At 42.4% G+C, this 23,588-nt stretch overlaps 2 protein-coding genes across 7 annotated transcripts in view; one reads left to right on the top strand and one right to left on the bottom strand.

Moving 5' to 3' along the window:
* Positions 1 to 23,588, bottom strand: part of SH3D19 (SH3 domain containing 19) — a 201,740-nt gene that overhangs the window by 156,362 nt on the left and 21,790 nt on the right. The gene's annotated exons all lie outside the window — the stretch shown is intronic.
* Positions 1,465 to 9,368, top strand: PRSS48 (serine protease 48). Its single transcript, XM_061384009.1, is given in 7 exon segments — positions 1,465 to 1,624; positions 2,560 to 2,601; positions 2,780 to 2,942; positions 4,804 to 5,069; positions 6,277 to 6,446; positions 8,964 to 9,227; positions 9,230 to 9,368. Coding segments are annotated over 7 exon segments (996 nt in total). The 5' UTR covers positions 1,465 to 1,581; the 3' UTR covers positions 9,278 to 9,368.

Below are 23,588 nucleotides of genomic sequence, written 5' to 3'. Positions count from 1 at the left end.
TCCTGGGCCTTCTTCCCTCTCTGCGTCCGTCTGCATTCAAATGTCCTCTTCTTATAAGGACACCATCATACTGGGTTAAGGCCTATCGTAATGATCTCATTTGGGGCTTCCCAGGTGCTTAGTGGTAAAGAATCCACCTGCCAACGCAGGAAATGGTGTTCGATCTCTGGGTCAGGAAGATCCCTTGGAGAAGGAAATGGCAACTCACTCCAGTATTCTTGCCTGGTGAATCCCATGGAGAGAGGAGCCTGGCGGGCTACAGTCCATGTGTTGGCAAAGAGTCAGACACGACTGACTCAGCACACATACACACAACCGCACTTTAACCTCAATTACCTCTGTTAGAGACACTATCTAAAAATCTGATCACATTCTAAGGTATTTGGGGTTTGGACTGCAACTATACAACTATAGAGTGGGGAGATATATTTTGGCCCACACAACACCTTTAAAACAATTTCTCACTGTTTAAGCTAGTTTAAGTGAATCTATGTTGCTTATAACTGAATAACAATTACCAAAACAGCTACACTTTCTGGTGTTTTTAAAAATTATTATGGTGGTTTTTTTCAAAATTCATAAAAGTTTAAGATATAAGAGAGCAACAACATGCTTTAACACTACTAAATGCTGCCTCTGCAGACTTAGCACCTATAAACAATGGGGACAGGAAACATGAAAGGCGCAGAGAGAAATTCTGTGGCAGAGGCAGTACTGAAGCTTTCCATTTCCTAGCAACCAGGAGTGCTGGCCGTTGACAGCTCAAAGGCAAGTCCGTCCCAAGGCTGCCACCAGAGACATTTTTCTCCCCAGGTAATGCCCCCTCCAGGAGGCCACCTGCACCCAGTCCTTTAGAAGTTCAAGGATCCAGCCTTCCCATCTCATTTCAGGGCATATTTGAAGGGCCATCCGAGCTCCAGAGCAACCTGTGGGATTGGCTGAGGCCTCTGTTGCCAATGCATCACGATGCTTTTGCCCAATCCTGTTTCCATTCCCCCCCATCCCCACCAAGGTGTTGATTCTAAGACTCCTTCCCAATAAACTGCACACAAATCTCTGACTTACAGTCTGTTTCCCAGAAAATCTAACTTGCAATACATTCTATGACTAACACTGTAAAGGAAGATGGAAAAAAAAAAAATTAGAAAATATTAGCTGGGTTTTGGGTTAATTTCCTCTTTTTCATTTCTTTTGTGAAGAATCCTGCTGATCCTCCATTTCCTTACTAGAGACAGGGCTCCACTCCTTTCCGAGTCCTCCAACCTGCCCTGGGCAGCAGCAACTGTGCCCACCGCTCACCCCTCCCTGGCCCCAGAGGCAAAGGCCCCAGACACTTTGCCCTCCTGGACAGCAGGGGGCACCTCGAGCCCAGTGCCTCTCCTGGGTCCCACAGCTGCACTTCTCAAGTCTGGTCTCTTCAGCTCCTGGCCAGGGTGAGGACCCAGGAGGAGGCGGGTACAGCTGAGGATCCAACCAGGAGGAGAGGCCGGTCCTGCCCTCTTCTGAGGCTGCTCCCCAGCCTGCCTCACCCTGGGAGCCTGAGTCCAGAGAGCAGGAAGTGCTGACACTGAGGAGAGAAATATGGGTCCTGGGGGCTGTGCCTTCCTGCTGTCCCTTCTGCTGGGTGAGCCCCTGAGGTGGAGGTGGGGAGAGGCAGACGGTTTTTGGCTCAAGAAGTTACCATATAGACTACTAGGACACTGCACACATGAGATGTGACTTCTGAAGGGTGTGCCCTGAGAAAGTCTGAGGGGACCCTGTGTGCCAGGCTCCAAACAAATCAGGGCTCTTGGAAATGGCAGTAAACACAAAGATCCCTGCCCTGGGGAGGGGGGCGGGGTTACAGTCAAAGCCTGTAGCAAATATGTAAATTATAAGGCAGGTTAGAAAGCAGTATATACTGTGACCTGAAAGGGACCTCTAGAGTGTTGAGAGGCATTATATTTTAAACAGGGTGGATCAGGAAAGTTTCTGTAAGAAGAAGCTATTGGATCCAAGACTTGGACGAGATGAGTAATTTGGCTAAAAAAATCAAGGAAAATAGTAATTCAAGCAAATGGAACTGAAAGTACAAATGCCCGTCCTTGATTTCAGGAATTATATTGTTCATTTATTTTTCCAGCCCATGGTGATTTAAAGGCAGGATTGGCTGAGGGTAGCAAAAAGATAATAGGTAGCAGCAAAGAAAGAGACACAGATACTGCAAAATGCTAGTACAGTTGAAGAAAACACGACAAAAATAAACAGCGTATACACCTTAAAAACATCTGAAGGCATGAATGCATTTACAACCTCACATACTTGATATTCCTGAAGGAGACGGTGAATCGTTAAGTAAAAGTTGAATTATGTTCCATATATGCTGCTAAAAAGTCACGTAAGTATGTAATTAGCAAGATTTCTAATAGGTAGATATAAAAATTTGGCCTATAACACGAATCTGAGAGATTGAAGTCACAGAAAGCCTTTCTATTCAGAAAACCTGGATATATAATAGGTGTTGTTGTATATTATATATGTGTGTTGTTATATATTAATGATGCAGTGTATTTGTTTTAGGGTCTTTCATATCCTCTTTCCAAAAGAAAACCCTCCAGTCAGGTGAGTGGTTTCCACTTGGGTCCAAGACTGCTGGGTTTGGAACTGGAATAGGACAGAGAATGGAGGCTAGGGAGGACTCAGGTCCTGGAGATGGATGGGAGTTTGGAGATGATGAGAAGATGGGGATCAGAAGGACAGGACAAGCGGACTTTCACGTTTCTCTCTCCTCTTCCTCTAGTGTGTGGACAACCTGTATACTCAGGCCGTGTTGTGGGTGGCAAGGATGCTGCCGCCACGCGCTGGCCTTGGCAGGTCAGCCTGCAGCTCTCCAACTCTCACGTCTGCGGGGGCTCCCTCCTCAGCGACAGGTGGATAGTCACAGCAGCACACTGCTTACAAATGTGAGTTCCCGCTGGTGATTAGACACACAGAGGTAGGTTCTCGATAAATAACTGAACAAATGAACCAACAGACAAAGGCAAGTTCCAAGACAAGCAGGCAGAAGGAAACCTAGGTCATCCTGGACTCAGGACAGGGCACAGAGGTAAAAACAACAACAAAAAAGAATGATGTAAGTGGTCACTATATCAGAAATTTTTCTTACTTATCACCAAATCACCTCCTACACACCAGTCAGGAGCTCTGTCTTAGGCTGTTTCGGGTCACAAACACAATCTGTGAGAGAAGCAAGGTACCATGTGGTGAGCAGCCGTGAAGAAAGATGTCTCCAGCCAACGGCTGATGAAGACGTGACAGCCCCTCTCTGAGTCGAGACTAGAGACGACACTGCACACCAGCTTCAGTATAGCCTGCTCAGAAGGAACCAGACTCCTGACGAACAGACACTGTGAAAGGTTTGCTGTTTGCAGCCTCTAAGCTTTATGGTAATTTGTTGTGTCACAATAGATGACATATATAAAGAACGAAACAACCAAACCTTTCAATAACAAAAAGTTCAAATAAAGTAATAACTTAAAAATGCTGAGAGAATTCCAGCTTAGAAGTCTACCCATATCTACAAACTATCCAACAAGTGTGGGATAGAAATAAGACATTCTCAGATACACAAAGCACGAACATTTTGAGCAGCAGCTGTCATGAACAATTCCTCAGGAAGCCATAGTGAATATGCTTCACCAAAGTGAAGGAGGAAAAACAGGAAAACATAGAATCAAAAAAAAACAAAAACAGAAACAGAATACAACACAGAAGAGAATCCTCAAGAAAATCAGAAAAAAAAGTACCAAGATTGGAGTTATAGGGCAGAGGTCTTCAAAAAAAGTATAGTATCGATAGAATGCTGAACAGTATCAACATACTGAGAGACTTTCAATTTTGGCAGACAGTTGGGGAAAACTGATGAGGTAGTGACAGGTACACAGCAAACTAAAAAAGCAAATAAGTGAGACCATATATTAGCTCCAGAAGAAGCAAAAAGTTTTACAAGAAATATAATTACAGTACCAAACATGGCCAGGAGGTGAATGTTTTCATAGTCACAAAACATACCTATTCAATACTAATCTGACAAAAAGTTATCATAGATTAGGAGGATGATGAAAGGAAGTGGGTGAAGTGGCTGTAACTGTTGGTTCAATCCTCACCATGTACATAAGAATACAATGTTCTAAAATTGAAAAAACAATTAATGGCAATATATAGGGTTTCTTAAAAATATAGGGAAAATGCTAGAAGAAAGAGCTACCAGTTGAAAGTGATTGCCTTTGGATAGCAAGAATTGAGGGCAGCAGGGCAGAGGATGTCTGTCATTCATTTATTTTGTAAATCTTATGAAACTACTTGACATTTTAAATTACATGAACACACAGACACACACATATATAAACTTGGTGATTTTATTTTGCTTTAAATTCTTATGCAGAAATAAAGGTCTAGTGCTCAGAAATCAAAACTGAAAATAAAACAATAACTACTAAGCATATTTGTGATGGCTGAAACAATGGAGAACAGCAGAGGTGACTAAGAGAACGAGGGAAAAACTAAGACAAAAGTCTGGCCATTAGAATAAAAAAGCATACCACAGAAACAGTAGACAACAAAAGAAAGAGTGGCAGGGAGGTGGGGTAGGAGAAGAGGAGACATACAAAACCTAGGCCAAGCTGGAAGCAGCCTGGTTAATTCCAAGTCTGTTACCCTCCTTTCTCCCCCAAAGACTCAACCACACAAAGGCAGCTTGCTGTGAGCCAGCTGTAAGCAGAGAAGCACAGCCCACTTTTATTCTCCTCTTTCTCTTCCCCTCAGGACACGGATTCCTTTCTTGTACACTGTGCAGCTGGGGTCAGTTGATAGGGACAACCTCGATGAAGGCGTGATACTTCGTGTGAGCCGAATTGTCATCCATCCCACATACAGTAATGTCAGTGGAGACATTGCCCTGTTGAGGCTGTTCTCTAGAGTCACCTACAGTTCTTCCATCCTGCCCATTTGCTTGTCCAATGTCAAAAAGAAGCGGTTGATAATTCCAGACTCTTGCTGGGTCACTGGATGGGGAAAACTGAAAGAAGAAGGTGAGAATGCACACAACAAGGGGGTGTTTTATACATCACCTTCTTGTACCCACTTCAGGGTATTCATATTCTGGGCATTTCAATACTGTAGCAAAGATTTTCTACAAAACCAGATCAACCAACACTCTCCAGAAGTTTTCAAATAAAATATCTGCCTATTTATATGACTACTGCTACTGCTGCTAAGTCGCTTCAGTCGTGTCCGACTCTGTGCGACCCCAGAGACGGCAGCCCACCAGGCTCCCCGTCCCTGGGATTCGCCAGGCAAGAACACTGGAGTGGGTTGCCATTTCCTTCTCCAATGCATGAAAGAGAAAAGAGAAAGTGAAGTCACTCAGTCGTGTCCGACTCTTAGCAACCCCATGGACTGCAGCCCACCAGGCTCCTCCGTCCATGGGATTTTCCAGGCAAGAGTATTGGAGTGGGGTGCCATTGATTATTAACCCATATTTTGGCTATAATCTAGCTATACTGGTAAGAACAAATACTAACAATTTATATATATTATTTAACTACTTATTTTTTAATACTAACAATTTAAATACATAATTACCTCTCTGAAACAGAGGTTAACAAATCTGATTTGAAGTTTGAAAAGAGTCTGCTGCTGCTGCTAAGTCGCTTCAGTTGTGTCTGACTCTGTGCGACCCCATAGACGGCAGCCCACCAGGCTCCCCCGTCCCTGGGATTCTCCAGGCAAGAACACTGGAGTGGGTTGCCATTTCCTTCTCCAATGCATGAAAGGGAAAAGTGAAAGTGAAGTCGCTCAGTCGTGTCCGACTCTTAGCGACCCCATGGACTACAGCCCACCAGGCTCCTCTATCCATGGGATTTTCCAGGCAAGAGTACTGGAGTGGGGTGCCATTGCCTTCTAGTGCTTATTTAATCTGTTTTCAAAGTGTTGTGTCAACTCTTTGAATACTTTAGAATATTCACATTTTTACTTAATCAAAATATATCAGAATTTCTCTTTATCTAGAACATTAAGAATGCCCCAGATGGGCGATCAAAAAATCACAAACAGAATTTTTAATTATCCATTGTTTTAGATTAACTATGCCACAAAACTGTTCCATTAGCCAACAGGATTAGAAAGTGACTGTATTCTGCTTTTGGATTACCATTCCGAGATGTCTGCATATCATGACTGAATGTTGTCCCTACTGTTCCAGGTTACTTTTCCTTTCATTCCTATTTATCTCTACAGATGCTGATTACCCTACCATACTCCAGGAAGCAGAAGTACCCATCATTAAACGCCAGAAATGTGAAAACATCTACAACCCACTGGGCTCCTTCTTGCCACAAATACAGCCAGTCATCATGGAAACCATGATTTGTGCCGGTGATGTTAAGAAAGGGAAGGACACCTGCCAGGTTAGGGTTTGCTCTTGAAATTTTTAATTTTAACATGACATCTTAATTTGGTTCCAGGTTTGCCCATCTGTAAACAACAGTGAATTGGGAATCAGAAGACAAGCGTTCTTACAAAAATTCTTCCTTGCATCTGGATAAATCACTTAAACTTTATCTATTAATCTCTTCAACTATTGATCTAGAGTAATGCTAACCACTGGTGTTTGGGTTTTCAGAGTCTCATGTTTTCATAAATATATTAAGAGGTTAACATAGAAATGCCAACTTTTAAATTTTTTCAAGGAAGAAACATTTCATTATACACTTAAAATGTGTCATTCCATTGTCTCCTGATCATAACTATCTGATGAAAAATCGGCAATTATTTGTGTCTCCCTCCATTGGGTGTAATGTACTGTTCTCTGGCTTCGTTCAATATATTTTCATTCATATTGATTGTTAGAAGTTTGAATCATATGCTAGGTGTGGTTTTCTTTGTCTTTATCCTTTTTGGGATTCACTGAGTTGTTATTTTAATCCATTCTTTTCAGTTCAATTCAGTTACTCAGTCGTGTCCGACTCTTTGCGACCCCATGGACTGCAGCACACCAGGCCTCCCTGTCCATCACCAACTCCTGGAGTCCACCCAAATCCATTGATTCGGTGATGCCATCCAACCATCTCATCCTCTGTCATCCCCTTCTCCCCTTCTCCTCCTGCCTTCAATCTTTCCCAGCATCAGGGTCTTTTCAAATGAGTCAGCTCTTTGCATCAGGTGGCCAAAATATTGGAGTTTCCACTTCAACATCAGTCCTTCCAATGAACACCCAGGACTGATCTCCTTTAGGATGAACTGGTTGGATCTCCTTACAGTCCAAGGGACTCTCAAGAATCTTTTCCAACACCACAGTTCAAAAACATCAACTCAGCTTTCTTTATAGTCCAACTCTCACATCCACACATGACTACTGGAAAAACCATAGCCTTGACTTGATGGACCTTTGTTGGCAAAGTAATGTCTCTGCTTTTTAATATGCTGTCTAATCTATTCTTTTACCTTTCATCAAAATTTGGGAAATTTTCGTTCATGATTTCTTCAACTATTTTTCTGCCTCATTTCCTTCTTTTCTTCTTCTAGTTGAAACTAGAAGTTTATGTTATACCTTTTGATATTTTCACACAAGTCCCTAATACTCTAATTTTTACCCTTTTCTGTTTTTCAAATTTGATACTTTAAATTAACCTATATTCCAAATCATTGCTTCTTCCTTCTGCCATCTACATTTTCTGCTAGGTTCATCTAGTGAGATTTTTATTTCAGATATTTTTATTTTTCAGTTCTAAAACCACCACTTGGGTTTTACTTCCCCTCTTTTACACACATGCGCACATTCTTCTACATCTCTGCCAAAATTTCCTAATTATATATTCATTATTAAAAAAAGCAATCAATGTACAGTGACACAACTCCACACCCACTAGGATGACTATAATCAAGATAGATAATAATAAGGGTTGGCAAAGAATTGGAATCTTCATATACCTAGTTAAAATGTAAAATGGTACAGTCATTCTAGAAAACCTCAAAAGGTTAAGTATAGACTTATACATACACACACACAAAAGTATAGACTTAACATATAATTTAGAAATTCCACTACAAAGTAAACACCCAAGAAAAATGAAAACATACATTGATATAAAAATTTGTACATTATATTCACTGCACCAATATTTATAGTAGCCAAAAAGTAAAAAGTAAAATGTCCATCAACTGATGACTAGATAAACAAAAACGTGGTATGTCAATATAATTAATATTATTCAGTCATAAAAAAGGGATGGAGTACATGCACACACTATGAACCCTGAAAAGAGTATGCTAAGTGAATGAAGAGAGACATAAAAAGTCCTATTTTATATGGTTTCTTTTATACAAAATGTTCATAATATGCAAATCCACGGAGAAAGGCCTAGGGCTGGAAGGAATGGGAGGAAAAGGTGACTGCTGAAGTGTATAAGGTTTCCTCAGGGGGTGTGACACAAAAGGGTTGTGGTGATGGTCAAACAACACTGTGAATATACAAATTGAACATAATAGTATGTGATTTACATTTTAACAAAGCTGTTACCAAGAAAACAGGAAGACTAAGAGACTATGAACTACTACCACCACCATTTTATATAAAGGAAAAATTACTTTAACACTAAAAATGGCAATAAGGACCTAAAAATAGAAAAATAAGGAGAGTTCCCTCAATGAATTTAACTTTAGTGAAAATTTCAAAATCTTTCTTTTTAATCACAGGTAAGTATTTTGAAACGATTCATATATTTAGCTAAGGTTTCTGCCAATTTCAGATTCCATGATTCTAAGTTTCTGGTGTCTCCCTCAAGTGGTAGGAGGTCCGGCTGCCTTCCAAGTTCTATAGCTCCATGGGCTTCACTGCTCTGTGGTAGGGAACCTCCACCCCTGATGACCACTCTCCTCTTCATGGCCCTTCTTCACTGTGCTCATGATCTTTATCTCTTCTGCAGGGTGATTCTGGAGGGCCTCTGGCATGTCATATTGATGGTATATGGATCCTGATAGGATTGTCAAGCTGGGGAAGAGGATGTGGTATTTCTTTCCCTGGAATCTACACCAATGTGACCTACTACCAAAAATGGATTATGTCCGTTATCTCAAGAGCTGAGGTCTTGGGTGCCAATAACCTGAACTTATCTGACTTCTTATTCTCTATTGTACTGCTTTCTCTGGCTCTACTGGGATCCTCCTGTGTGTTTGGATCTAACATTTTACCAGGAGAGTAGGAAGTGTAGCTGATGCTGCTCACCAAGGACATGGCTAGGAAGGAAGGTGTGGAGAATAAGCACTTGGGGCAGGGAACTCACACAGTCATTGGGAACTCTGGATGACTTTATTAAAATAATTAGAAATGATTCTGATTTTGAGGTCCTTGATTCTGGAAGTAGGTTTTACTGGCTGGAATGCCTACAGCTGAGAAAAAAGAATGCCATTTTGTGTATGGCATTCTTGTCCTTGACAATGCAACTTACAAGGCAGGAAGGATGCCTTCTATGAAGAAGTATGTGGACACAAATGAATTAGTCCACAGAAGCCAGTAAGAAAAAAAAAGGCAAATAGTAAGGTCCTCAAGAAAGTACATTAAGGTTTTACTTGGTGCCCATGGGTCACATTATGAGTTTCTTACCTGGTCTATATTTCTCTTCTTCCTCTACTATCTTATACTTCCCCTCTGTAGCAAGGTATCAAATAAGAAATCCACGTATGTGTTTCAGTTCTGAATATTTCTGAAATTTTTAGTTTTTGAAATACTTACATGACTACCACCAAAAATGGACTAATGCAATTAGCTCAAGAGCTGAGGCTTGGGTTTCAAGAATCTAGACCTAACTGCTAACTGGGTTACGTCTATAATAAAGTACTTTAAATATTTATAAGGAAAACATTATTTCTCTTGCTAACTAGCATGCTTCCTTTTACTTTTTTAAGTTTATGGCTATGCTGGGTCTTTGTTGCTGTCTCTAGTTGCGGTGCAGGGCTTCTCACTGCGGTGGCGTCTCTTGTTGCAGAGCACAGGTCTAAGCGTGCAGGCTCAGTAGTGATGACACGTCGGCTTTGCTGCCCCATGGTATATGGAATTTTCCAGGATCAGAGATAGTACCCGTTGCCCGCTGCATTGGCAGGCAACTTCTCAACCACTGGGCCACCAGCGAAGTCTGCATGCTATTTTTTGTTCGATAATCACAACACCTAGATTATTTCCTTTTCTGCTTAGGCTTCGAGGAGCTCAGAGCTACATTTTATACTTGATTTCAGTCATTATCTTTTTCCTGTACTATCTAGTATCTACTCTTTCTACTATCTACTCATACTCCTTTTTATTTCAATCATCTTTCATTTCTCATTGAATGAATATGAGTTTTGTTGACTTTATGGTAAGTCAACTTTCAAAAACAATATTTTTGGATAAATACATTTAAGAGGATGTGAAGAAAGCTGAGCGCCGAAGAATTGATGCTTTTGAACTGTGGTGTTGGAGAAGACTCTTGAGAGTCCCTTGGACTGCAAGGAGATCCAACCAGTCCATTCTGAAGGAGATCAGCCCTGGGATTTCTTTGGAAGGAATGATGCTAAAGCTGAAACTCCAGTACTTTGGCCACCTCATGCGAAGAGTTGACTCATTGGAAAAGACTCTGATGCTGGGAGGGATTGGGGGCAGGAGGAGAAGGGGACGACAGAGGATGAGATGGCTGGATGGCATCACTGACTCGATGGACGTGAGTCTGAGTGAACTCCGGGAGTTAGTGATGGACAGGGAGGCCTGGTGTGCTGTGATTCATGGGGTCCCAGAGAGTTGGACATGACTGAGTGACTGAACTGAACTGAGAGGGATTTGGGTTTCCTGGCAATCCAATGGTTACGATTCTGCACTTCAACTGCAGGGGTGCAGGCTTGATCCCTTGTTGGAGAAACTTAAGATTCTGCATGTCATGCAGCCAAAAAATAATAATTTTTTTAAAAAGAAAGTGAGCTAGGTTTGAAAAGTTAAAACTCTTGCTAACCCACAACCTCGCCTCTCCTCTAGACCTCCACTTTAGCCTCCCAACTACCCTTCCCATGTCCTTTCTTCACTCATACCTATCAGTTCAGTTCAGTCATTGAGTCATGTCTGACTCATTGTGACCCAATGGACTGCAGCACACCAGGCCTCCCTGTCCAGCACGAACTCCCGGGGTTCACTCAAACTCATGTTCATTGAGTTAGTGATGCCATCCAACCATCTCATCCTCTGTCGTCCCCTTCTCCTCCTGCCTTCAATCTTGCCCAACATCAGGGTCTTTTCAAATGAGTCAGCTCTTTGCATCAAGTATTGGAGTTTCAGCTTCAACATCAGTCATTCCAATGAACATTCAGGACTGATTTCCTTTAGGATGAAGTGGTTGGATCTCCTTGCAGTCCAAGGGACTCTCAAGAGTCTTCTCCAACACCACAGTTCAAAAGCATCATTTCTTTGGCACTCAGCTTTCTTTATAGTCCAACTCTCACATCCATATATGACTACTGGAAATACCATAGCTTTGATGAGACGGACCTTTGTTGGCAAAGTAATGTCTCTGCTTTTTAAAATACTGTCTAGGTTGGTCATAACTTTACTTCTAAGGAGTAAGCTGCAATCACCATCTGCAGTGATTTTGGAGCCTGCCAGTATAAAGTCTGTCACTGTTTCCCCATCTATCTGCCATGAAGTGATGGGAACAGATGCCATGATCTTCGTTTTCTGAATGTTGGGTTTTAAGCCAACTTTTTCACTCTCTTCTTTCACTTTCATCAAGAAGCCATTTAGTTCTTCCTCACTTTCTGCCATAAGGGTGGTGTCATCTGCATATCTGAGGTTATTGATATTCCTCCCATCAATCTTGATTCTAGCTTGTGCTTCATCCAGCCCAGCGTTTCTTATGATGCACTCTGCATATAAGTTAAATAACCACGGTAACAATATACAACCTTGATGTACTCCTTTTCCTATTTGGAACCAGTCTATTGTTCCATGTCCATTTCTAACTGTTGCTTCCTGACCTGCATACAGGTTTCCGAAGAGGCAGGTCAGATGGTCTGGTATTCCCATCTTTTTCAGAATTTTCCACAGTTTGTTATGATCCACACAGTCAAAGGCTTTGGCATAGTCAATAAAGCAGAAATAGATGTTTTTCTGGAACTCTCTTGCTTTTTCAATGATCCAGCAAATGTTAGCAATTTGATCTCTGGTTCCTCTGCTTTTTCTAAAACCAGCTTGAACATCTGAAAGTTCACAGTTCACGTATTGTTGAAGCCTGGCTTGGAGAATTTTGAGCATTACTTTGCTAGTGTGTAAGGTGAGTGCAATAGTGTGGTAGTTTGAGCATTCTCTGGCATTGCCTTTCTTTGGGATTGGAATGAAAACCGAACTTTTTCAGTCCTGTGGCCACTGCTAAGTTTTCGAAATTTGCTGGCATATTGAGTGCAGCACTTTCACAGAATCATCTTTTAGGATTTGAAATAGCTCAACTGGAATTCCATCACCTCCACTAGCTTTGTTCATAGTGATACTTCCTAAGGCCCACTTGACTTCACATTCCAGGATGTCTGGCTCTGGGTAAGTGATCACACCATCGTAATCATCTGGGTCATGAAGATCTTATTTATACAGTTCTTCTGTGTATTCTTGGCACCTCTTCTTAATATCTTCTGCTTCTGTTAGGTCCATACCATTGCTGTCCTTTATTAAGCCCATCTTTGCATGAAATGTCCCCTTGGTATCTCTAATTTTCTTTAAGAAATCTCTAGTCTTTCCCATTCTGTTGTTTTCCTCTATTTCTTTGCATTGATCGCTGAGGAAGGCTTTCTTATCTCTCCTTGCTATTCTTTGGAACTCTGCATTCAGATGCTTATATCTTTCCTTTTTCCTTTTGCTTTTGGCTTCTCTTCTTTTCTCAGCTATTTGTAAGGCCTCCCCAGACAGCCATTTTGCTTTTTTGCATTTCTTTTTCTTGGGGAAGGTCCTGATCCCTGTCTCCTGTACAATGTCATGAACCTCCATCCATAGTTCATCAGGCACTCTATCAGATCTAGTCCCTTAAATCTCTTTCTCACTTCCACTGTATAATCATTAGGGATTTGATTTAGGTCACACCTGAATGGTCTAGCGGTTTTCCCTACTTTCTTCAATTTAAGTCTGAATTTGGCAATAAGGAGTTCATGATCTGAGCCACAGTCAGCTCCCAGTCTTGTTTTTGCTGACTGTATAGAGCTTCTCCCTTTGGCTGCAAAGAATATAATCTATCTGATTTCGGTGTTGGCCATCTGGTGATGTCCATGTGTAGAATCTTCTCTTGTGTTGTTGGAAGAGGGTGTTTGCTATGACCAGTGCATTCTCTTGGCAGAACTCTATTGGCCTTTGCCCTGCTTCATTCTGTACTCCAAGGCCAAATTTGCCTGTTACTCCAGGTGCTTCTTGACTTCCTACTTTTGCATTCCAGTCCCCTATAATGAAAAGGACATTTTTGGGTGGTGTTAATTCTAGAAGGTCTTATAGGTCTTTGTTGAACTGTTCAACTTCAGCTTCTTCAGCATTACTGGTTGAAGCATAGACTTGGATTACCGTTATATTGAATGGTTTGCCTTGAAAATGAACAGAGATCATTCTGTCATTTTTGAGATTGCATCCAAGTTCTGCATTTTGGACTCTTTTGTTGACTATGATGGCTACTCCATTTTCTTCTAAGGGATTCTTGCCCACAGTAGTAGATATAATGGTTATCTGAGTTAAATTCACCCATTCCAGTCCATTTCAGTTCGCTGATTCCTAGAATGTTGACGTTCACTCTTGCCATCTCCTGTTTGATCACTTCCAATTTGCCTTGATTCATGGACCTAACATTCCAGGTTCCTACGCAATATTGCTCTTTATAGCATCGGACCTTGTTTCTATCACCAGTCACATCCACAGCTGGATGTTGTTTTTGCTTTGGCTCCGTCTTTGCATCCTTTTGGAATTATTTCTTCACTGATCTCCAGTAGCATATTGGGCACCTACCAACCTGGGGAGTTCCTCTTTCAGTGTTTTATCTTTTTGCCTTTTCATACTATTCATGGAGTTCTCAAGGCAGGAATACTGAAGTGGTTTGCCATTCCCTTCTCCAGTGGACCACATTTTGTCAGAACTCTCTACCATGAATGACCCGTCCATCCTGGGTGGCCCCACACAGCCCAATATGGTTCATAGTTTCATTGAGTTAGACAAGGCTGTGGTCCATGTGACTAGATTGATTAGTTTTCTGTGACTGTAGTTTGCAGTCTGTCTGCCCTGTGATAGAGAAAGATAAGAGGCTTATGGAAGCTTCCTAATGGGATAGACTGGCTGAGGGGGAAACTGGATCTTAACCTGTTGGGCAAGGCCCTGGTCAGTAAATCTTTAATCCAATTTTCTGTTGATGGGTGGAGCTGTGTTCCCTCCCTATTTACCTGGGCCAAACTATGGTGGAGGTAGTGAAGATAATGGTGACCTCCTACAAAAGATCCCATGCATGCACTGCTACAGTCCGTGCCCCCAACCCTGCAGCAGGCCACCACCGATCAATGCCTTCGCCAGAGGCTCCCAGACACTCACAGGCAAGTCTCCTGTGTGGTCACTGTTCCCTTCTCCTGGGTCCTGGTGCACAAGGTTCTGTGGTGCCCTCCAAGAGTGTATTTCCCAGCCCTATGTGAGTTCTGGCAGCTCTATGGTGGGGTTAATGGCGACCTCCTCCAAGAGGAGTTACGCCACACCCACACCCAAAGCCTGTCCCTGCAGCAGACCACTGCCGACACGCACCTCCGCAGGAGACGCTCACAGTTCTGTCTCAGTCTCTGTGGGGCCCCCGGGTCCTGGTGCACGCAAGGTTTGTTTGAGCCCTCTGAGCATCTCTGGTGGGAATGGGGTTTGATTCTGAACGTGAATTCGCCTCTCCCACAGTCTTTCTGGGGCTTCTCCTTTGCCCTTGGACATGGGTTATCTCCTCATAGCTGCTCCAGTGCCTACCGTCTTACTGGGGTTTCTCTGACCTTGGACGTGGGGTATCTCCACACAGCCGGTCCAGCAAAGCACAGCAGCCACTCCAGACCTTGGACATGGGGTATCTCCTCACAGCTGCTGCTCCTGACCTTGGACGTGGGGTATCTCCTCAAGGCTGCTGCTCCTGACCTTGGACGTTGGGTATCACCTCACGGCCGCTGCTCCTGACCTTGGACGTGGGGTATCTCCTCACGGCCACTGCTCCTGACCTTGGACGTGGGGTATCTCCTCACGGCCGCTGCTCCTGACCTTGGACTTTGGGTATCACCTCACAGCCACTGCTCCTGACCTTGGACGTGGGGTATCTCCTCACGGCCACTGCTCCTGACCTTGGACGTGGGGTATCTCCTCTCGGCGGCTGCTCCTGACCTTGGACGTGGGGTATCTCCTCTCGGCCGCTGGCTACTCCAACTCCGCATAGCCGCCACTCGAAGCTCATACCTATGCTCAGCTGCATTTGTTCTCCCCAGATTTCAGACTAGTGTTTTAAAAGATTTGTAAAATGCTCTTCTCCTTTCCCTGGTTGTTGTTGTTATTGTTTAGTCATTAAATCGTGCCTGACTCTGCAACCCCATGCACTATAGCCCACCAGGCTCCCCTGTATAGTATGTGGTTTTCCAGGCAACAAGACTGGAGTGTGTTAACATTTCCTTCTTCAGGGGATCTTGCCAACCAAGGGATCAAACCTATGCCTTCTGCATTGGCAGGAGGATTCTTTACCACTGAGGCATTACCACACATCAAAGGCATCCTACTGCTCAGAAAATAAGGACCCAAGGCCTTAACCGGACATAAAGGGCCCTGCTGGATCTGACCCCAGCCTGCATTTTCAGCCTCATTCATCCTCACCTGGACTGCTCTCTGCACTCTCAATGTCCTCAAGTGCTTCAGAAGCCCCTTATAAACACTGGACTTTCACACCTGCCATTTCCACTCCTCTGCTGTCTTTGCCAAGTTAACTCTTTCTGTGCCTTCAGATCTCAACTCAGTCTTCATTTCCTCAAGGGAACTGTTCCCAGCTCTCCCGATGAGAACAAATCCCCCCAGTATAGTCTCAAACTCCAGAGCTCTCCTTGATCAGACTCAACACAGGTGTAACTTAACATTCATTTGTATAATTGTCTAAATGTACGTCTGTCTTACCAAAAAGTAGAGAGGTTCAGGAGAGTAGGAATTTTTGTTTTTTTGTCAGTCACTATATTCAAGTCTCAAGAACTATCTGTTAGATGTCCACTGGCAGATGAATGGATAAGGAAATTGTGGTACATAGACACAGTGGACTATCACTCAGCTATAAAAAGGAATGCATTTGAGTCAGTTCTAATCAGGTGGATGAACCTGGAGCTTATTATACAGAGTGAAGTAAGTCAGAAAGAGAAAGAAAAATACTGTATATTAACGCACATATAGGGAATTTAGAAAGATGGTACTGATGATCCTACGTGCAGGGCCGCAAAAGAGACACAGACATAAAGGACAGACTTTTGGACTCAGTGGGAGAGGCGAGGGTGGGATGATTTGAGAGAATAGCACTGAAACATACATTACCATATGTAAAACAGATGACCAGTGCAAGTTCAGTGCATGAAGCAGGGCACCCAAAGCCAGTGCTCTGGGACAACCCAGAGGGATAGAATGGGGAGAGAGGTAGAAGGGGGTTTCAGGATCGGGGAGACACATGTATTGTTTAGTCCTTAAATAGTGTCCAACTCTTTGCAACCCCATGGACTGTAGCCCATCAGGCTCCTCTGTCCATGAGATCCTCCAGGCAAGAACACTGGAGTGGGTTGCCATTTCCCTCTCCAGGACTCAAGTATGAAAGTGAAAGTCGCTCAACCATGTCTGACTCTTTGTGACCCCATGGGTATAGTTCATGGAATTCTCTAAGCCAGAATACTGGAGTGGGTAGCCTTTCCCTTCTCCAGGGATCTTCCCAACCTAGGGATTGAACCCAGGTCATCCCACATTACCAGCTGAGCCACCAGGGAAGCCCAAGAATACTGGAGTGGGTAACCTATCCCTCCTGCAGCAGATCTTTCCAACCCAGGAATTGAACCGGGGTCTCCTACATTGCAGATGGATTCTTTACCAACTGAGCTATCAGGGAAATCTGGACACATGTATACCTGTGGCCAATTCATGTTGATGTATGTCAAAAAACATCACAATATTGTAAAGTAACTATCCTCCAAATTAAAATAAACTGAAAAAATAAAAAATAAAAATCTGACCTTAAAAAAAAATTCTCTAATCTACAGCTCTTATTCAGATTGTTCCTAGATACATGCTTTAAAAAAAAAAGAAGTATTTGTTGAATGAGGGAATGAATAAATGAATGATAAATAAATACACAATCTCTTTGTCTCACCAACTAAGAACTCGGGTTTTTTGTTTGCAGAGATAGCCCAAAACTTGGCACAATATCTTACACAAAGCAGGTTTTCAAATACTGGTTAAATAAAAGGAGGCAGGAAAGAATGTTTCAGCCCCATTCTCTTTCTTACCTCTCTCCAGCTATAAGGCACAAAGGAGCAAAGAGTACACAAAACAGGGAGATTGAAATGTTTCTCAGAGACAAGCTAAGCAAGTTCTGGAATGATTCAGAGGACAAAGCAAAATGGTAGCTGAGAGAAAAGAACACGCAAGATAAAAGACTGGCTAGAAAGGAAAATGGAGGAGAAAAGACAGATGAAAATCAAGAACAAATAGGAAGAGAAAACACATGCATGGGCCAGGACCACACAGCAGGGGGACATAAATAAGGTGAAGAAAGCCAAAACACTGCTTCCAGTCATTCCTCCAGACCCTCTGGAAGCAACCGCTCCACAGCATGGTGGTCTGACAAAATTGTTCTCATGAACCAAGAGTTGAAACACAGACCTTTTGGAGAGACCAGGCCATTCAAGTGGGAAGAAAGGGATATCCGTAGAAGATCACATGACCTCATTGTCCTGATCACTACTGGTTGGACTTGCTAGGGATGAGCATCTGACTTTAGAGCTGCCTAGAGGTTAGTGGGACAGCGGACCTAGCATCTTAACCAACAGATGGACTAAATACTGGACAACCCAACAGAATCCTTCTTTTGGGAAGTCTGAACATGAGCCCGATAGTATGTCAGTGTGCAATCAACAGTATTAAGTGCCCACCATGTTCCAGGTACTGAGGATACTGCAGCGTCTATAATGCACCAAGCCTGCCTTGAAGGCGTTGACATTCCAGTGGGCAAGAGACATTAAGTGAACGCAAAATATAGTCCTCCCTCTGTCTTCACTTGGGGTTTGTTCCAGGACCTCCACAGATACCAAAATCTACAGATGCTCAAGTTCCTTACAGAAAATGTCACAGTAAGTCGACCCTCCATACCTGTGGTTTCACATCCATGGATTCAACCAACCCCATGGATGCAAAAACCCCAGCTTACAGAGGGCCAACTGTAAATGTTTATTATAATGTCAAGTACAAGAAAATCTGACAAAGGAAAATAACATAGAAGCAGCAGATAAAGTATGAGGGTGGGGGATTCCACTTTAGGTAGGGTGGTCAGGCAAGTTTCTCTAAGGAGGTGACATTTACAGAGGCCGTATGAAGGAGAAAAGCAAAGCAAACACCTGGGAAAGAACATTCCAGGCAGACAGAACAGCAAGCACAAGGGCTCTGAGGTGTGAGGATGCTGTCTGTGTGTTAGAACAGAGGTCACTGCTGGGGGTTGGGGGTGGGGAATGGCTGGAAATTCAGAGAAGTGGGGGGCAGCACCCTGGTAGCTGCAGGGAGGACTCTGAATCGAATTCTCAGTGGGATGAGAGGGCATTGAGGGCTGAGAGCAGGGGAATGATCACAGAACAGAACAGAAGAAGATTCCACATTACTGCTCATGGTAGTCTGCAGAGGCCATGAGGGAGCTAGGATGGTAGACGGGATAGCTGGCTGGGAGCAGAATGAGACAAGCAGCAGAGAGAATGAGAATCAATACCAATGAGCTAACCAGCAAAACACCAAAAGGCTACAGTACTAGAACATCAGTAAGGAAGGTTCTCTGAGGCTGTGGCTGTTTTTAGCTTTCCCTGTTCTCTACTGGCTCCACCCTTATAATAAGGCCCCAGTAATCAAGGTGATGAAGGTATAAGTCTAAGTTTTAACATCTACTTTATAATTCATCACTAATATACCTATCTTACTACTTGTTGTTTCCCCTCTTACCCAGGGCAATGTTCTTCCCATTCCTTCCTTCTTTTTCTGCCTCAAGGCCTTAAATCTGTCCTCTGTACTTGGAATACCCCTCTCTTGTACACCTCAACCCAATCAATCTGTTGATTAGAAAAGGAGGCAGTGAATATCTGAAAAAATACACTGAAAGGACCCTAGGAAACGGTTTTAAAAACTAAAAAGCAATGGGTGAAATACATGGTATGTGAATTATGTCTCAATAAAGCTATTTTTTAAACAAATGAGCAGGGAAGTTTTCTCCCTGCTCTAACAAGCAACTAGCCTGTGGTTTATTTAGGGCTTTCTAGGATCTTCTATATAATTCTTGTGATTGTATTCTAAGAAAAGGCTCAAACTACATATATTTTCTGTTTCCACTGCTAAAACACAAAATATAAAGCTTAACCCAATATATGAGTACAGCACCTGGAAACACATTACTGGAAGACAAAAATAAATCAATAAACATTTGTATTCACAAAACTAAAATGTCACGCTTACTGGTAATGAATTTAGTCCATGCCACCACTGACCAAATGCAGAGAAACTTAATAGGAACATCTTTATACTTTATTTTGGATGGGGGTTTCAATAGCTTTTCTGCCTTAAAATTTTATTTTAATTTGCAGAACACTTTATTCCTTGGAATATCTGATTTAATATGCTCCAATTTTCATTTTCTGATCTTGAGGAATTTTAATTAAGGTTGGTTTTGCTAAGGTCATACTGAACATATAAAACTATATATACTTAGCCTGCTAAAAATCCAACCACAATTTTTTTCTTAAAAGTGAGGAAATACAATTATTTCCAGATCTTATGTATAACACAGACTATTCCAAGTAATCACCTACTTCTTTCCTTTATTTCATTAAACTGTAAAGTCTCCCACAACATATGGGAGTATTTCAGAGAAAAAATTCAGAACAATAAAATGTGGAAGTTATATTTTTATATTATTTCCACAATGGGTATTTTATCTTTTTAGACACTTGGCTTCATTCTGAAGCTATATTCTCTACACCAATTTTGACTATGTACAGGTCATTTACTGGAAATCAGTTGCCTGAGAATTTTGTTAAACATGTTCCTTCTTCAGGAAGGAGAGGAAGGAAAGGAGTCATTTTAAAAAAACAGAGATTAGATTAATTTTATTCCATACCAACAATAGAGAGGAAATGTTCACTGTCATGAGAATAAAAAAAGACTGAAGTCTTTCATGGGAAATTTGAATTGCTTCCAGGATAAATCCTCAACCAGCCCAAATTCCCTCCACAGTGTCCTCTAGCATGTGCGTCTTCACTTGCCATCTTCATGTGGCTGCAATAAAGTGACTAAGGTATATTCCTGGGCTCTTTGCACCACTCTTCTGACACCTAGCCCACACTGCCTTATACCGTAATTAACGATGATCATTAACACCCAGGAGTAAAAAGAAGAGGATGGAGGCCGAAGGCTCCACAATGCTGAAGGCATCCTGATTTCAGTGGGAATTAGTGAGAAGTGGACAAATTCTAGATGCAGTTGTGTGGCAGGACTGGGAAAGCATTTTGAGTGGGTTCGAATGTGACTCAGTGGATTGGATGCGGGTGGTGGGAGTGCGGGTGGTAACTGGGATAGGAGAATGGGGAAGATAGAGATTTGAGAACAGAAGTCAACAAGGGCTGCTAGCTTACTGGTCTGAGGGTGGCCATGCTATTAAAGGAAATGAGGAAGGCTGGGGGAGGAATAGATTTGCTGGGCTATCAAATCCAGGGACGGCCCCCAAGGATGTCCCTGTCTAATTCCCCACAGCCTTTGACTATGTTACATTACCCAGTAAAAGCAACTCTTCATAATGATTAACTTAAATAGTTTGAGATATGGAGAATATCCTGGATTATCCGGGGGGGCTCAATATAATCACAGATCTTTTTAAAGAGGAATGCAGGAGAGTCAGAGCTGTTTATGAGACCATGCAGAAGGATGGAAGCTGAAAGGAGAGAGGAACAAAGGTGCAATGCTGCTGGCTTTGAGGATGGAGCAAGAGGCCACCAGCTAAGGAGTGCCGCCGGCCTATGGGAGTTGAAAAAGGGCAAACATGATTCTCCCCTAGGTCTAGAGATACAATGCAGCCCTACCAAACTTGATTTTAGCCCACTGAACTGATTTCAAACCTTTGACCTCTGGGACTGTAGGACAATAAATCCATGCTGTTTGAAGCCACTAAATCCGTATCAATAGCAATTTGTTATAACTATGAGAAACTAATACATATATATTAGATTTGAGATGTCTGTTAGATATACAAGTAGAGATGCTGAGTAAGCAGTCTGGAGCTCAGAGAGGGCAGGACTAGACAAATAAAACCAGAAGAATCTGTTTGAATTGTGTATCATTTTCCCCACGTTGCTCTAACCCTGCATCCCAAAAAAGCACTCAACCGCAAACACATTTTTTCACGAAATTTCAAGATGTTCAAGAATCCCTATTTTCCTGAAATCTCTAGTGTAAGTAATCACAAAGCAGCCTGTTCTAACCTGATAAGATGATTGCTCCCTCCCTAAATAAAAGGAAACCAAGTAACTCTCTTCATTTAAAAATAAAAATCTTTCTTACAAAAAACCTTTTCCCCAATCAGATCAGATCAGTCGCTCAGTCGTGTCCGACTCTGCGACTCCATGAATCACAGCACACCAGGCCTCCCTGTCCATCACCAACTCCCGGAGTTCACTCAGACTCACGTCCATCGAGTCAGTGATGTCATCCAGCCATCTCCTCCTCTGTCGTCCCCTTCTCCTCCTGCCCCCAATCCCTCCCAGCATCAGAGTCTTTTCCAATGAGTCAACTCTTTGCATGAGGTGGCCAAAGTATTGGAGTTTCAGCTTCAGCATCATTCCTTCCAAAGAAATCCCAGGGCTGATCTCCTTCAGAATGGACTGGCTGGATCTCCTTGCAGTCCAAGGGACTCTCAAGAGTCTTCTCCAACACCACAGTTCAAAGGCATCAATTCTTCGGCGCTCAGCCTTCTTCACAGTCCAACTCTCACATCCATACATGACCACAGGAAAAACCATAGCCTTGACTAGACGAACCTTTGTTGGCAAAGTAATGTCTCTGCTTTTGAATATGCTATCTAGGTTGGTCAGAACTTTCCTTCCAAGGAGTAAGCGTCTTTTAATTTCATGACTGCAGTCACCATCTGCAGTGATTTTGGAGCCCAAAAAATAAAGTCTGACATTGTTTCCACTGTTTCCCCACCTATTTGCCATGAAGTGATGGGACCGGATACCATGATCTTCATTTTCCGAATGTTGAGCTTTAAGCCAACTTTTTCACTCTCCTCTTTCACTTTCATCAAGAGGCTTTTTAGTTCCTCTTCACTTTCTGCCATAAGGGTGGTAAAAAAATCCAATGTTACAGAAATATCTAACGTAGAAAGTTCAAATTCCCACGTACCACTGTGTTCATCACTGTTACCCTTTACATGTTCTCCTCTTGCTTAAAGATGTAAGACTGCTTTTTAAATGTTTATACAGATAAACAGTTTCTTTTAATCTTGCTTTTTTCCCTTCAATTAAGCTTACTTTTTAAAATTAGCTTAGGATAACAGAAATCTGTGGTTACAACAGCTGCAAAGCTTCAGAGTTGAGACTTTTGATTTCTTCTATTAGAATTCCATATAACTAGGCTAGATAAAAAGAAAGGATAGCAAGCAGTTGGTTGATCAAAGAAATTTTGTGTCAATGAGTTTTAAATAATGAAAACATTCTGGCCTGAAAATTTAAAATCACTAGAGTATCTTCAAAGGCAAGTATCTGAATTTCTCCTATCCCCCTATGAGTTCGATGAGGCTATTTTTATTTCTGAAACAGAGAGCTAACATGAAAGACCCACAGGAGACAGTATTTTTTTTAAGATGCATTTGTTTCATATTCCTTTTGTCCAGAAGCTGCTGAGTTGGTATCATAAGGAAAAATATGTTAGCTCACTGAAAAGAGGACCAATAAATGACAAGTTCCAAAAGGGGCACATTTTAAACTTCTAAAAACAGGTCTCAGTGAAAGTAAAACAAAACCAGTGTCAGTCAGCCTTTCTTCGGGAGCCCACCTGGCTTACCCAAGCCCTTCCAGGAAAGGGCAAGCCACTGAGCACTAGGAGGAGCGCGCCCTGCACACCGCACAGACAGCGCTGCACAGCACTTTTTATCTAGTGTTTGAGTCTCTTCAAGTGAAAAACATCTACCAGATACTATGTGAGTTCATAGGACACGGTCGAGAAAAATCTTTCCAGAACAACGAGAAAAATCTTTCCAGAACAAAGATTATATTTTCCAGCCAAGAATGTAAGCTAAGGATAA

The sequence above is a fragment of the Bos javanicus genome, chromosome 17 (assembly GCF_032452875.1).
Source record: "Bos javanicus breed banteng chromosome 17, ARS-OSU_banteng_1.0, whole genome shotgun sequence".
Lineage (NCBI taxonomy): Eukaryota > Metazoa > Chordata > Mammalia > Artiodactyla > Bovidae > Bos > Bos javanicus.
The sequence above is the reverse complement of the archived record's forward strand: the minus strand, read 5'-3'. Positions and strand labels throughout refer to the sequence as shown.